Genomic DNA, 15606 nt, shown 5'->3' with positions numbered 1-15606 from the left:
ACGATTGGGGGAGATTCCTGAAAGCAGCTGCTGGCACTGCCTAAGGCTGGCAGACGGCAACGGAGGCCCCAGCCACCCCGCCCTGATTCCAAGTCCAGTGCTCTTTGCACCGCCAAAGCACTTGTTCCACCCACAGTCAGCACTGGGGCCAGAGGGCTTAGAGGCGCCAAGCATCCTGGTCCTGGCCCGGCTCAGCGCCTCCCCCCGCGACTCCAGCCCTGGCGACAGAGCTCCAGAGCCCGGTCTAGCGCGGGCGAGAGCCTCCTGCAGCGAGACCTCCCAAACTGTCTGGGAGCTCCGGGGCCCCCAGCAGGAACCACCCGCTGCTTCCACCGCTCCAGCCTGGCCGGGGCGCGCAGCCTGCAATCCCACGCTCCCCGCAGGGCGCATCCCGAGCCCAAGCGAGACCGGGGCGGGGCGGGGCGCAGACGGCCCGGCCTCCCGCGCGCTCGGCGCCCGCCGCGCAGCGGCTATGGGGTCGCGGCTGGGCCGGCGGGCCGGACCCGAGGCGGGCTCGGAGGCCGGGGCGGCGGGGTGCGGGCCCGCGCCCTATGAGCGCCGGGTGCGCTGGCTCCGCGAGATCCAGGCAACACTCCGTGAGCGGCGGCCCGAGCGCGCCCAGCAGCTGCTGCGCCTCCTGCGCCAGGCGAGAGAAGGAGCGGGCCAGGCCGGGGAGGGGCTGGGGGCTGCACGCCGCGGGCCTGGAATGGGCCGGGAAGCGATACCGAGCTGGCCTCGGGCACGAGAGTCAGGGCCAGCCCCGGAAGGGCGCGCGGGCAGGGCGGGTTCCGGGGGGAGGGGAGGGGAGGGTCCGACTGGCTGCAAGGTGTGGGTGTCTTGTCTCAGCGAGAGGATGAGGGAGGGAGGCCCGTGGGCTAGAGTGAGGAGGGGACTGTGAGTGTGGAGGAGAGGGGCCCAGTAACTGTGTAGGCGTCTCTGGGGTTTGAGGTCAGTTGTGTGTGTCTGAGGGTGTCCCAAGCCTGGAGGTAAAAGCCTAGATTCAGGGGGGCTGGAAGGAGTGGCAAGTGGGGGGTGAATCATCTTGTATTGAGGGGCAATGGGAAGAGGGCAGCTCCCCGCTCCTCCAGAATGAAGGGAGGCACTGCACTGGACCCTGGAGAGAGCACCTTGGGAAGCCACAGCCCAGCTGGTCAGTGGGTACAACCTCACCATGATACCACGGCAGCCCAGAGCCACAGCACACATCACCCATCCTCCTAACAGGCAGCTCACCATGCCCACTGAGTACACACACCTGGCATCTGTACAGCACAACCAGCCCCACCCACATCTGGATGGGTGGGGGCTCTGGTCCCATACACACCAGGTACCTGAGTCCCAGATCCTGAGCCTTGGGTTGCCCTAGGAGACATGGGTTCTGATCCTAGCATCACCACTGGGCAAGCCACTTCCCTCTCTGCCCACGTCCACACCCCCTGCAGCAGCTGCCACCACAACCTGCCCCATCCTGTAAACCGAAATCAGCCGGGCAAGTCTTTAGCCTGAAGGTGGATGATTAGAGATGGGGAAACTGAGGCTTAGAAAGAAGTAGTGAGCCCAGGGCCACCAACCAGAGCAAACTGGGCACCAGCCAAGCCCAGAGCCCAACCTCCAGCCTTTCAGCCCCTCTCCTCCTGACGCACTGGGTTTCCTTTCTAGGCCCTGCAGGCTGGAATGGTGGAGCTGGCCCTTTAAGAGGAGCTGTCCAGACCAGCAGAAGGCAGGCTGCAGTCTGGGGCCCAGTCTGGGTCAGCCCAAGCTCACCAGTCACCCCTCCCTTCTGGATCCTCCCTAGCTGGCATCTGCGACTTGAACGGTGTTTAAAATGCAAACAGCAGAGCAGCACCAAATCAGCCACAGACTGTCCAGAGGCATAGATCTCTGTCTGGGATGGCATCTGGAGCCCAAGGCACCAGCTGGGCATTTTAGCTGGGAAACCAGCTAGGTTGCCCACTTTGTGTCGCAGAGGTTGGGACTCGAGGCCCAATGAGGGACCTGTCCTGCCCCATAATCCACAGGGACTCTGCAGTTATGACCTTTGGGCATTCCCACCTGGCCTGACTTCCTGTGCCATGGGCCTATGCACAGAGCATGTCACTCTCTGGCTTGGGAAGGGCCCACATGGGGTGTGGAGGCCCCTCCCGGCTGTGTCTGCCCCATCAGCTTGTCAGTATATCCTCTAAATGGACCCTCTGAAAGGGTGTTGAGCACCACACTAGCCTATGGGAGTAATAGGAGGCAGAGGCCAAGGAGTGAAGGCAGGAAGCCCAGGGCAGCCAGGGGCCCGAGTAGGGTCTCTGCAAAGAGTGGGAGACTTGGAGCCAGGACAAGGAGACTGGTGGGTGGGGGAGGCCACGAATACCAAGCTTCAAGGTGTTCTGAGACTGCAGACTATGCATGAGTCTCTAATATCACACAACTTCGAGAACATTTGGTCTCCACTGAGGGTCATGCTCAGGTGTGTGTTTCATAGAGCCAGCTCTAGCAGCCCGAGGGTGGACTGGGGGGTGTTGGGAGGCCAGCAGCCCCAGGAGAAGGCCGTTGGGGGATGAGGCCTGAACCTCCTTGAGCAGTAGGGAGGGAGAGCAGGGCAGAGAGGGGTGAGGGGAGAGTGTGGGGTGATTCCTGGGCTCTGGCCCAAGTGCCTGGGAAGACGGGGATGGTGGCACAGGAGACAAGGCTGGCCTCAAGGCAGGAGATGAGCATGCCCAGTTTGAGCTGCCTTTGGGACATCTGAGCTGAGAGACAGGCTCATCCCCACAGGAAGGGTCTGGACCTGTTGGCAAATGAGTGGTGGCCATAGCTCAGGACAGCTTGGGAATAGGTGGATAGAGGCAAAGGGCCCAGAAGGAATGCTGGAGAACAGCAGCCTTTGGGGGTCATCAGTGGAACCCCCAAAGAATCCTCCAGACAAGCCCAATCCCAGAGGAGTCAAGGTGTCACAGCAGGGCGTTTCACCTCCAGGGAACCAGTCTAAGGGTTCAGGACCCACTTATCACCTTCCTGAGGCTCCCAATGCACCGACCTTCTCCTCGTCTGAAGATCCACCTGCCCCTGCACAGCTGGCCCATCGCTGCCTGTGGGGAGACTCCAGCAAGCCTCAGGGAGGGAAATGGACAGAGGGGAACGGATGTGAGGGGCTCTGGCTGGCTGGGACGGGGCCTGGAGAAGGGAGGCCCTGGCTCCTGGCTCACTCAGTTCTCCTCACCACTCAGGACCTGGGCCTTGAGGGGACCCTCCTCACCAACATCCTCTACAGAAACGTGGCCTTCCTCAATCTGGTGGACCCCATCTCCCATGATCTACTTGTGAACCTGGCCCGGGACCTGCAGTGCCCCAAAACGGTGAGGCCAGTGGGTACGGGCCCCAGGCTGGGCAGTGTGGTTGACAGGGGCCAGGAGAGCCCAGGGCTGGGAGGTAGGAGCCTGGGTCCTCATCTGGCTTGCTGCATGGCCTTAGGCAAGCTGCTGTCCCTCTGTGGGACCTAATGCCAGTTTCAGTGTATTATACAGAATGTTCCAACAAATCTGCTAACAGAACCAAACTCCCAGCCTCTGAGTTCCAGAGCCATAAGAGAGTCACCCTAGGCTGGAACCCATATCCACATGTCCCATCCTGTATGAATACCCCTGGGGACAAGTGTTCACTGCTTCCCACGGCAGCTCGAGCCACAAGCAAGTCCCTTTTCGTGTTGACGTCTGCTACCTGCAGCCTCCACTCCCCCCTACCACCATGTCTGCCTAGAACACCCCTCCCCCACCCCCACACCCCTGTCCTGCTCTGTAGGCACCTGCAGACATCCTACCGTGAACACTGAAGGTGCTGTGCTCCTGACACAGCCTGTGGCCAGCCACCGGCCCCCATTCCTTCATCACAGTGAGTCCCCGCATGAAACAAGGGTGCCCCCTAGGAGCCCTGATGGCTCTGAACTCCCATGTCTGTATGCAGTTGTCACGAGCATTCTGAGGCTAGCCTAGAGACATCACAGAGACCGCCAGGGCTTGCTGCCACTGTATGTGCATGCTGTTCACAGAGGGCCTGGAGAAAACAATGTGCCAGGTAGTGGAGCGTGCTCAGTGCCAGCTTTGTGGGAATCAGGGCACTCTGTCTTCCACCCGAGCTGGTCTCTACAAGGGCCCACTTAGGACCAGGAGAAAGCCAGGTGGTGGTGCTGTAAAACATTAACCCTCCCAGCCCTGGCAGCCCAGACCCAGGCCCTAGAGGCGCAGTCTAGCTTGAAGAGTGAGAGGAAGAAGAGCATGCTGACCTGGCTTGTTCCTATTCCCTGGGGGTGGTGTCAGTGGAGCAGGGCTCCCTGGAGGGGCCTGGTCTTGCCTCCCCCTGTGGCGAGTCCCTGGGGGGCGCTGAGGGTGGGCAGGGAGTTGGCTGATAGCCTGAGACGCTGGCCCTGGGCCTGAGAACAGGGAACAAGGGCCCATTGTCTGGGCTTCCTCCCGCCGGGCACTGTGGGCCCTCGGACCAGCCTGTCCAGCTCCCAGTGGGCAGCCTCCCCTGGCTCTGTGCCAGGCCATAGCCAGGGTGGGGGGTGGGGGTGGGAGGGAAAGGCCAGTGGGCAGCTCAGCGATCCGTGATGAATGACTGTGCGCACGCGCACGCTTGAGTCCCCAAGGCCCAGAGGGGGCAGGAGGGGCTCAGCCTCACCCTGACAACGCTGCCCCGCACAGGACTATGAGCTCTGGAAGTCCTCGGACAAGATCTGCCGGCAGCTCATCTACCACCTCACCCCTCACTCCAAGCAGCAGCGAAGGTCCAGCCTGCCCCGAAGGAAGATCCAGAGCTGGTAAGAGCTGCCAGCCACAGCCCTGCCTCATGGCCTGTAGGGTCCTTTCCCAGGCTGACGTCGAGAGGCAGGGCCGGCCCTAGGGGAGAACCCAGGCTTCTCTCAGCAAGAGGCTGGTGCCTGAAATCCCACCCTATGGGCCCCTTACCCTCATCTGCATCACGGCCCCAACTGGAAGTCAGTCTGGCTGGTGGCAGCAGATGCTCCCCAAGCCAGGCTGCACTCTCTGTATGATCCGCCACCTGCCGCTTGCTCATCCCTCAGTCCCTGGCCTGTCACAGGCCCCAAGGTAACCTCAGCAGCAGTCAGCTGAATCTCACACAGGCTGTGAGGGAGGCAGATTCTGGGTCATGACTCCTGTTTTACAGGGAAGAAAACTGAGGCTGGGAGAAGCAAAGCGGCTTGCCCAAGGCTACACTCTGCCCTGATTATTCTGCAGCCCCTTGGGAATTCTTTGCCAGGCTGTCTGAAGCTGAAGCCTCCACAGCCAGCCTGATAGCTCACTCTGCCGTGGGGTCCCCCGCAGTCACTCCATCACAGCCTTGTGGCTACAGACTCAGCCCAGGAACCAGCCACAGGCACTCAGGCCCAGGGGTCCAGACCACAGGCCCCATGCTCTCCCCTGCTTGCCCCCAAGCCCCTGACCCCCTCAGGCCTGGTGGCCCACACTGAGCCTGGAGCTTATAGGGTTGTTTCCTGCCATGGCAAGTGGGGGCCCTGGAGGTGTTCCCACTGCTCTCAGTTGACCCCCAGTCAGGCCTATCTGCCTAGCGGGCTGTGTGCAAGTGACAGGAGAGACTGAGAGGGGGCTTCTGGGGGCAGGAGGGGACCCTCCTCAGTCTCTTAAACTTCCCTTCCAGCTTAGAATACAGGGGCCCTCCCCCAGGTCAGGTCCCCACCCACACCACCCACACCTCCCCTCTTGCTACCTGGGCCTGTCCCCTCTTTAGCCCCCAAGGCTGGGGGGACCAGCCTGATACCTTGTCACCCTCATAGGAACTTCTGTCCTTAGCCCCAAAAGGTCAACCTTATAGGAGGCACCTGAAAAAATGTGTGGGCTCAGGAGTCAGAGCATCTCAATTTGGAGACCTGGCTCCCTTCTTAGTGGTGTGTGACTGTGGAAGAGTCACATCACCTCTTTGAGCATCATTTGCTCCTCTGCAGAAGAGGATCATCATTCCTACCCCACTGGGTTGGCATAAAAATAAGGGAGACAACAGGTGTAACAGGTGTGGTGATGCAGGCACACAGTGGGTTTTTATAATAACAACAGCTCTTGGAGCCTCAATGCAGGTGTATTTAATCCTCAGGACATCCAGGTCCCCTTTTCTCCAAAGGAGAAACTGAGGCTCAGAGCAGTTCTGAACATTGCCCACGGCCACCCATGTAGAAAGGGGCAGTTTGATCCCAGCTTGGCCCAACTGTGGGGGCCTGGGCCTCGCCCCAATGGGTCACTGTGGCCAGTGGGGACCTGCCTGGGCCCTGGGCCCTTGCTCAGTCCTGCAACCCTCCCACAGCCTCAAGAGCAGCCTCCAGAAGACTCTGCCAGCAGGGGAGACCGTGAACCTTTCTGGAATCCCGCTGTCGGCGCAGGACGTGCAGCACATAATGTGCTACTTGGGCAGCCAGGGCACGGGGCTCGCGGTGCTGGACCTGAGCTTCAAGGAGCTAAGTGATGAGCTGCTGGGCCTGCTGCTGCCCAGCCTCTGGGCACTGCCCCACCTCACCCAGCTCCTGATCAATGGCAACCGGCTGACGTGGGCCACTGCCCACGAGCTCACCGAGGCAGTCAAGGACACCACCAAGTTCCCCGCGCTGGCCTGGGTAGACCTGAGTAACAACGTGGATGTGGCCTCGCTGCCTCAGCCCCTGCTGGTCGGCCTGTGCCGACGGCTGAGCCAGCGCACCTCGCTCCCCACCATCTATGAGGGCCTGGACCTCGAGCCTGAGGAGCGCAAGCCTGAGGATGGTGGGGCCGTGGCCACCACCGCTGCCTCCACCTGGGGCTCTGCAGCTGCTGGGCCAGGACCCGAGCCCCAGGCCTGCTGCACCAGGTGACCTGCCTCCTACCACTGGACTGACAATGCTCCCAAGCACATAGGATAGAAGGTGATGGAGACCCTGGAGGTCCTCCAGGCCCCCAGAGATCCAGTGCAAATGCTCAGCTTGGGATTAAGGAGATGGAAGGAGAATGAGCTCATCAGAGGCTAGATGGTCAGCCCAGATGGCGGTCTCAGCCTTCCCTCAGCAGGAGCCTGGCACTCACTGTGCATACCCCACAATAAAGGGTGATGCCCCCCTCTGCCTCAGCCTTTCTGCATCATGGACCTCAGGGTCACCGAGCACCAGCCATGCTGCTGGGGTGGGGAGAAGGGGTGGCTGGGGACTTGGGCACCCCACCCACCTGAAAGGGAAGGACCAAGCTCATTCTGACCTCCCCCAGGTGGTCCCTGGACAGGGCCCCCAAGGAGAAACAAGGTGTGGGGGTCGGGTCCATCTGTGGCTGGAGAGTTAGAGGAGGCCTCCAGGGACCCAGCCGTCACGCTTGGGGAGGGGTAGGTTGAAAGCCCAGAAAGGGGCAAAGCTCGGAATGGAGCCCACAGCAAGCTCATGCCTGAGCCTAGGCTGCTGACCTCCCCACCAGGGCCCCTTGGTCTGAGGAAAAGACTGTGCTGCCAGAAGCCTTGTCTCCCACAGGGCACAGCACTGCCTGCCACTCCTGGTACAGGTCTCCTGTACCTGGCAAGTGGGCAGCTCCATGGGGTTAGAAGACACATCAGGCAAGAGACAAAGCGTTTGTGTGTTCCCTCCAGGCCCTGGGGCCACGTGCACAGGCTGGTGGAGGTGGGCAGAGCTAGCAGCAGGGGGCTCTGGGGTAGAGTAGTCCTAGGGCTTCCCCAGGAGGTGGCCTCTCCCAGCAGGGGGCTGTCTCCCTTCCTCCCCAAGCACAATCGGGGTAGGCTCCAGGGCAGAAGCCCGATGCCACGGTCACCCTCACAGCCCCGTGGGGAGAGCTGGAGTTCAGCCCAATGAGGTACTAGGCATGGCAGAAACAAGAACGGAATTTAGAGATGTCCAGGGAGGAAAGTGAGGCCCAGAGTGGGGAAGCCAGTGGCCTAAGGCTCCTGTGCAGAGCCAGAAGGTCAGGTCTGGGGCAGTGGGATCCTGCCAAATGAGGAGAGACCAGCAGCAGAGGGAAGCCCCATGGGCCAAGGAGAAGGTGGGGGTGCCCCTGTGCCTAAGTAGCTGGGCCCACCAGCTGACCTTCCCCCACAGCTCTGGCCCACAGGGGACTGTGAGTCAGCACTGATTACAGCACATCCCCAGGCCTGCCGGAGGCACAGCAGCCTCTTGGGCCAGAAGGGAGATGGCCAAGAAGGGTGAGGATGGGATGGTGTCAGTCCCGGGACCAAGAAGGAGGCGGTAAGGAAAAGGAGCTCCCACTCCATTGTTGCCTGCCCATCCCGAGGTCAGGCCCCACTGGTCTCGCTGCTTTTGGGGGAACCCGTATCTGGAGGGAGTGGGAAGGGTGGGAAGAGCACCCAGTTCAGCCCAGCTCTGCTGGGGACCGACTTGCTGTGGGACCTGGCCAGACCCTCCCCTCTCTGGGCCTCGGGTCTCTCCTTTCTCCCCTCTGTTAAATAGGGCTGGCTGTCCATAGTCCCTTCCAGCTCTCAACACTACATCCCGGGGTCCTGGCCCCTCCCAGGCCTCCTTGTTTTAAAAACATGGGCCTGCCCAGTGGCTCCGGAGCCACAGAAGTGTCTCTTTGTGCCTCCACCCTGGAACAGGAGGCTCAGGCTCCCTGGAGTGAGGCAAAGCAGGGTGGAAGGGGCCAGTGGAGAGGAAAAGAATAGGGAAGCCGGCTTTGGGCCGGGCACACTGATAAGGCAGGCAGCTGTGTTCTCCTGCAACTCCTTGCTGGAGAAATGCCAAGCTCTCTGTGTTCTCCTGCCCTCCTGCCCCGCTCACTGCCTACCCACCACTGGCCTGAATTCAGCCCACAAACCTTGAATGTCCCTGCTCGGAGCGATTCCTACCAGGATGATCTGAGGACTTGAGCAGAGTGTCGACAGGCAAGCTCTGAGAGAATCCAGGCGGCGGCAGCTGGTCTCAATCTCCCCGCCTCTCGGAAGGAGGCTTGCGATGCAATAGCCAAGATGGAGCATGAAACAGCTCAAGAGAAGAGGTTTGGCCTTATTGCCATGCAGGTGCAAGGCCCTCACGTTGGGGCTTCATGACCACCAGTGAGGCTACTTTACAGGCAGGCACACTCTAGGAAGCGGGCTCTTGTGTGCCCTCCAGGCCAGCTCCAGCCCCAGTTCCGGACCCAGGAGGCAGCAGGTGGGCCTTGCTCAGACCGGTACTCACCCAGGTCCAGTCTTGGAGGCAGGCAGGATTGGCCCAATCCCGGCCCTGTCACCTGCTGGCAGTGTGGTCCTCTCGGGGACTAGGTACAAGCCTCCCCTTATCCTGCTGGAGTGAGGATGACACAAGGTTTGGAAAGTGCCTGCTGTGTGGGCGGCACAGACCAGACGCACTTCAGTATCAGTGGGGCCTCCACCCAGGGCCCTCTGGGTGGGAATGGCAGGAGCCCAAACCTTTGGACTAAACCAAGCTGAAGCCATTTATTTATTTAACAAGCACTCCGACAGCCTTTCTCTGGGCCAGGTACTGTTCCAATGGCTTTACACTCCTTTTAATTCTTTTTGCACTTGTGGGAGGTGGGTGCTATCACCACCTCCATTTTGGAGGTAAGTGAACTGAGGCAGGGAGAGGTTATGTCACTTGTCCAAGGTCAAAGAGCTAGGAACTGGAGAAGCCGGGACGTGAGCCAGGTGGCCTGGCTGCAGTCTGTGATGCTAACCACTGTGATGCTGCCTGTCCCACAGCCATCCCAGAAGCCAAAGATTCACCGCAACTCCTGAGCAAGCCCCTGCCAGAGGCCATTTGAGACAGAAGAAGCACCGTGGTGGCTCTGCTGGCGGGCGTCCTGCAGCGGGGAGCTGGCCCCTGGAGCAAGACCACTCAGGACCTCCCTGGGCCTCAGTTTCCTTGTGTGCAAAATGGGTGGGGAGGGGAGCAGTGTGGATCCAGGCTCTGCCCTTTTCCAGGATTGAAAGGAACTAATGAGGAGTGGGTTTGGAAGTACTTGTCAGACTGAATGAAGCCCAGCCCTGTGCCCAGGGGTGCTGGATCCACACCCACTTCTGGCAATCTGCAGCTGCAGATGCCTTTACCTTCACTTGAGGGGCCTCAGCCTCCTCAAACCTAAACCTGCTTTGCTAGGATGCTCAGAGCATTGAAACACGTTGAAAAGATAACTGTGCTCTACTGTGTATTGAAATACAACAAAGTGGACATACCAAGTGTTACAAGTTTAGAGTGTGCAATATGGTACATTTTGACTTGTGTATACATCCATGACACCACCATCACAATCAAGACGGTCAACATACCTGTCACACCCATATCTGTTGCCCCTTGGTAAGGCCTCCCTCCTGCCCCCTTCCCCAAGCAACCATTGCTCTGCTTTCTGTCCCTATACATTGGTTTGCATTCTCTAGAGTTTTAGATATATGGAATCATATAAGGTGTACTCTTTTTTATGACTTTCACTCAGCATTAATTATTTTGAGACTCGCCCATGTTGCTGCATGTATCAATAGTTCCTTTGAACTGTCGAGTAGCATTCTGTTGGATGGATGCACCACAGTTCATTCACCTGCTGATGGACATTTGGGTTGTTTTCAGTTTTTAGCTATTATAAATAAAGCAGCTATGAATATCTGTGTACGAGTTTTTGCATAAACATGTATTTCCTTTTCTCTTGGGTAGTGGTATCTCACTATGATTTTCTTTTCTTGTAATATCTTTGCCTGGTTTTGGTATCACGGTAATGTTGGTGTCATTGAATGAGTTGAGGATTCCCTTCTCTTCAATTTTTGGAAGACTTTGTGTAGAACTGATATTATTTCTTCCTTCAATATCTGGTAGAATTCCTCAGTGAAAGCACGTGGGCCTAAAGTTTTCTTTGAGGGAAGATTTTCAATTACAATTCCAATTTCTTTAACAGATACAGAACTATTCAGGTTAGCTATTTCTTCTTGAGTGAGTGTTGGTAATTTGGGTCCTTCAAGAAATTTGTCCATTTCATCTAAGTTGTTGAATTTGTTGGCATAAAGTTGTTCATATATTCCCTTTTAACATCTGTGGAATCTATAGTAGTCACCTCTCTCATTCCTGAGATTGGCAATTACGTCTTCTGTCTTTTTTTATGAATTTATTCTTTCCTGATCAGTCTGGTTAGCGGTTTATCAATTTTACTGATCTTGTTAAAGAATTATTTTTTGGTTTCAGGGATTTTTCTTTATTGTTTTCTATTTCATTGATACCCATTTTGATCCTTATTTCCTTTCTTCTGCTTACTTCAGGTTTCATTGGCTCGTTTTTCTAGATTCTTAAATGAATCTTCTTGTCTGATATTAATACAGCTGAGATCATTGATCTGAGACCTTTCTTTTTCTTTTTTTTTTTTTTGTGAGGGAGATCAGCCCTGAGCTAACATCCGTGCTAATCCTCCTCTTTTTGTTGAGGAAGACCAGCTCTGAGCTAACATCTATTGCCAATCTTCCTCCTTTTTTTCCTTCCCCAAAGCCCCAGTGCATAGCTGTATGTCATAGTTGCACATCCTTCTAGTTGCTGTATGTGGGACTCGGCCTCAGCATGGCCAGAGAAGCGGCGAGTTGGTGCGCGCCCGGGATCTGAACCCGGGCTGCCAGTAGCGGAGCACGCGCACTTAACCGCTAAGCCACCGGGCCGGCCCCTCTTTTTTTCTAATAAAGGTGTTTAGTGCTATAAATTACCTCCCTAAGTTCTGCTTTAGTGGCATCCCACAAATTCTGATATGTTGTTTCCATTTTCATGTTGGTTCAAAATAATTTCTAATTTCTCTTTTGGTTTCTTCTTCGATCCATGGGTTACTCAGAAGTGTGTTATTTTGTTTCCAAGTATTTGGAGATTTTCCAAGAATCTTTCTGTTAATGATTTCCAATTTAATTTCACTGTGGTCACACAACATAGTTAATATGGCTTGAAGCCTTTTGAATTTTGGTAAATGTTCTATGTGCAAATGAGAAGAATGTGTATTCTGCTATTGTTGGGTGGTCCTATAAGTGTTAATCAAAGTCAAGTTGACTTATAGTATTGTTCAAGTCTACTTTATCCTTGCTGATTTTCTGCCTACTTGCATTATCAGTTATTGAGAGGGGAACTGAAATCCCTTGCTGTAATTGTATTTGTCTACTTCTTACTGCAGTTTTATCTGTTTTTTGCTTCATGTATTTTGAAGCTTTATTATTAAGTACATAAATGTTTAAGACTGTTATGACTCCTTCATTAACTGACCTTCTCATCATTATGAAATGACCTTCACTATCCCTTGCAATATTCCTTGCTCTGAAACCTACTTGTCTGATATTAATATAGCTTCTCTAGCTTTCTTTTGACTAGTGTTAGCAATGGTATTGTTTTTTTCCATCCTTTTACTTTTCACCTATTTATGTCTTTATATTTAAAGTGTGTTTCTTAGAGACAGCATATGTTTGGGTCTTGCTTTTTTTTAATCCAATCTGATAATCCTGCTTTTTAATTGAAGTGTTTATACCATTTACATTTAGTGTGATTATTGATATGGTTAGGCTTAAGCCTATCATCTTGCTATTTATTTTCTATTTATCCCATCTGTTCTTTGTTCCTCTCTTCCTCTTTTTTTGCCATCTTTTAGAATAATTACTTATTTATAAATCCATTACTTACTTATCTCCTTTGTTGGCTTAACTCTTCTCTTTTTATTAAGGTAAAATTAACATGATATACAATTCACCATTTTAAAGTGTACAATTCAGTGGCTTTTAGTACATTCTCCATATTGTGCAACCATCATTACTATCTAATTACAGAACATTTTCATCACTCCAAAAAGAAACTCCATACCCATTAAGCAGGCACTCCCTATTCTCCCCTCTCTGTCTCTGGCAACCACTAATCTGCTTTCTCTCTATGAATTTGCCTATTCTGGACATTTTTTTTTTCCTTTCTCCCCAAAGCCCCAGTACATGGTTGTACATTCTAGTTGTAAGTCCTTCTAGTTCTTCTGTGTGAGCCACTGCCACAGCACGGCAACTGACAGACGGGTGGTGTGGTTCCATGACCAGGAAACGCACCTGGGCCACTGAGGCGGAGAGCATGGAACTTTAACCACTAGACCATCAGGGCTGGCTCTGGACATTTCATATGAATGGAATCATCCAATATGTGGCCTTTTGTGTCCAGCTTCTTTCATTCAGCATGTTTTCAAAATTCATCCATGTTGCAGTATGTACATCAGTAATTCATGCCTTTTTATGGCTAAATACTACTCCATTGTATGGGTAGACCACTTCTGTTTATCCTTTCATCAGTTGATGTACATTTGAGTGTTGGCTTAACTCTTTGTTATTTCAGTGTTGCTTTGGGGACTATATGTCTTTAAATTACCACAGTCTACCTTCAAGTAATATACCACTGCTTGTATAAGAACCTTACAGTAATATACTTTCCTTTCTCCTCTCTTGGCCTTTATGCTAATATTATCATGCATTTTACCTTTACATATGTTTTATAAATCCATAGTACAATCTTCACTCCTTTGTGTAGATCCAGATTTCCATTTGGTATAATTTTCCTTGTGCTAGAAGGATGTCCTTTAACATTTTTTGTATAGCTGGTCTACTGGTGATGAATTATTCAGTCTTTGTATGTCTGAAAAAAATCTTTATTTTGCCTTCATTTTTGAAAGATATTTTTTTCCAGGTATTGAATTCTAGATTGATTTTTTTCTGTCAATACTTTAAAGATGTTGCTTCACCATCTTCATGCTTGCATTGTTCCCAGTGAGAAATGTCATCCTTATCTTTGTTCCTCTCATTATAACATTTCTTTTTTCTCTAGCTGCTTTTTAAGATTTTCTCTTCACCACTGGTTTTGAGTTATGATATGCCTTAGTTTTGTTTTGTTTCTTGTGCTTGGAGTTCACTTAGCTTCTTGAACCTGTGAGTTTAGTTTTCATCAAGTTTGGCAAGTTTTTGGCCCATGATTTCTTCTAATAATTTTTCTGTCCCCCCTCATTGCCTCTCCCTTGCGGACTCCAACTGCCTATACATTAGGACACTTGAAATTGTTCTGTAACTGTCCTTTTTTCAGATTCTTTTTTCTCTGTGTTTCATTTTGGATAGTTTCCATGGCTATGCCTTAAAGTTCACTACTCTTCTTCTGCAATGTCTGATCTGATGTTAATCTCACTCAGCTATAGAAGTTCAGTTAGAAGTTTCTCCTTCTCTCCTACTTTTCCTTCTTTTTCTTCCCTTTCTCCCCCCCCCTTTTAAATCTTCCATGTCTCTACTTAATTTTTGAATATATGAAATAGTTAAAATAACTGTTTTCATGTCCTTCTCTGCTAATTCTAACATTTGTGTCAGTTTGGGATTTGTTTTGATTATTCTCATTATGGGTTGTGCTTTCCTGCCTCTTTGCATGCTTGGTAATCTTGCAGTGGATGCCAGACATTGTGAGTTTTACCTTTAGGGTGCTGGAAATTTTTATATTCCTATAAATCTTTTTGAGCTTTGTTCTGGAATACAGCTAACTGACCTGGAAACAGTCAAGTCTTGACCCTTTTAAGTCTTGTTTTTAGGACTTATTAGGTGGATCCAGAGCAGTGCTCACTCTAGGGCTAGTAAGCCCTCATTTATGAGGCAAGACTTTCCTGGATGCTTTTATTAATCATATTTTTGTATTCTGTATTTTATGTTTTTTAATTTTTTTATGACACTTTGACATCTTGGGGCTTTGCTAATCCTGCAGACTGCCCCTCCCAGAGTCAGTTAATTCTTAGAGACAGTAAATAACTTGCTGGCGGGCATGCCTTTCATATACAAACTAACCAATCCAAACTCTACACCCAACCACCTTTATCTAACTCTCACACACCAAGCCAATATTTCCCCAGCCCTAAACCACCCCAGGGCCAGGTACTAGACAAGAGACCACCCTTATAGCCCACAGCCCTTTGAATTTATTCTAATTATTCAATTCTAAACTTACTCAAACTTGCCTAACCTGCCTCGTCCATTCCTTCCCCCTGGAAACCACAATAAAGGCTCTGGGTCATGCTCTCCCGTCACTCATTCTGCCTCATTACCCACCCTGGTGTTTCCTCATGTGACCCTGTGTGGTGTGGTGTGCCCCCTCCTCTTGGGAACTGTGAGTAATAAATTTTTCTTTCAAGGCAGTTGTCTCCATGTCTGTCACCATACCATTCCTGACGAAAAAAAATCCTTGGTACATTTTAAAACAATAGTCTACCCAATATCCTATGAATTGAGTTTTTGTCTGGCTGGCGGGAACAGGAACTATTCCCAGCCCTGTGTGATACCAGGCACCACACTGTTGTAATCCTTTTTGATGGTTCTTTCCCCAGCCGCGGTTAGTTTTCTCACACTCATGTGCTGATCAGTACCCTGAATATTCAAAAGGGACCTTCTGCAGATCTCCTGGGCTCTTTGTGTAGCTTTCTCTTCTCTGGTATTCTGTCCTATGAACTCGAGCTGCCTCGGCCTCTCTGAACTCTTAGCTCTGACTCCTCAACCCGGGTAGGCTAGCAGGATCCACTTCAGTTCCCCCTCACTGTGCCTCAGAGTGGAAACTCTTGCAAGGCAGTAGCCCACCTTATTTGTTTTCCATCTCTTAGGGATTACTCTCCTTCA

General features: G+C 52.8%; 1 protein-coding gene across 1 annotated transcript; it reads left to right on the top strand.

Annotated features, from left to right (window-relative positions):
- The first annotated feature begins 472 nt into the window (after positions 1–472).
- Positions 473–7138, top strand: LRRC75B (leucine rich repeat containing 75B). Its single transcript, XM_004443111.3, has 4 exons — positions 473–646; positions 3216–3344; positions 4686–4801; positions 6319–7138. Exons 1-4 carry the CDS (start codon positions 473–475, stop codon positions 6857–6859), a joined length of 960 nt encoding a protein of 319 aa, XP_004443168.1. The 3' UTR covers positions 6860–7138.
- Positions 7139–15606: the final 8468 nt, after the last annotated feature.

Source organism: Ceratotherium simum, chromosome 35, assembly GCF_057802395.1.
Source record: "Ceratotherium simum simum isolate JZ-2026a chromosome 35, ASM5780239v1, whole genome shotgun sequence".
In the NCBI taxonomy this organism is placed as follows: Eukaryota; Metazoa; Chordata; class Mammalia; order Perissodactyla; family Rhinocerotidae; genus Ceratotherium; species Ceratotherium simum.
This window is presented reverse-complemented; position numbering and strand designations above follow the sequence as displayed.

Excerpts from the sequence above, each read along its gene's own strand:
- LRRC75B (XM_004443111.3), top strand. The coding sequence starts at position 473 with ATGGGGTCGCGGCTGGGCCGGCGGGCCGGACCCGAGGCGGGCTCGGAG. Across the intron at positions 647-3,215 it reads TGCTGCGCCTCCTGCGCCAG|GACCTGGGCCTTGAGGGGAC; the intron begins GCGAGAGAAGGA and ends CTCACCACTCAG. Across the intron at positions 3,345-4,685 it reads ACCTGCAGTGCCCCAAAACG|GACTATGAGCTCTGGAAGTC; the intron begins GTGAGGCCAGTG and ends TGCCCCGCACAG.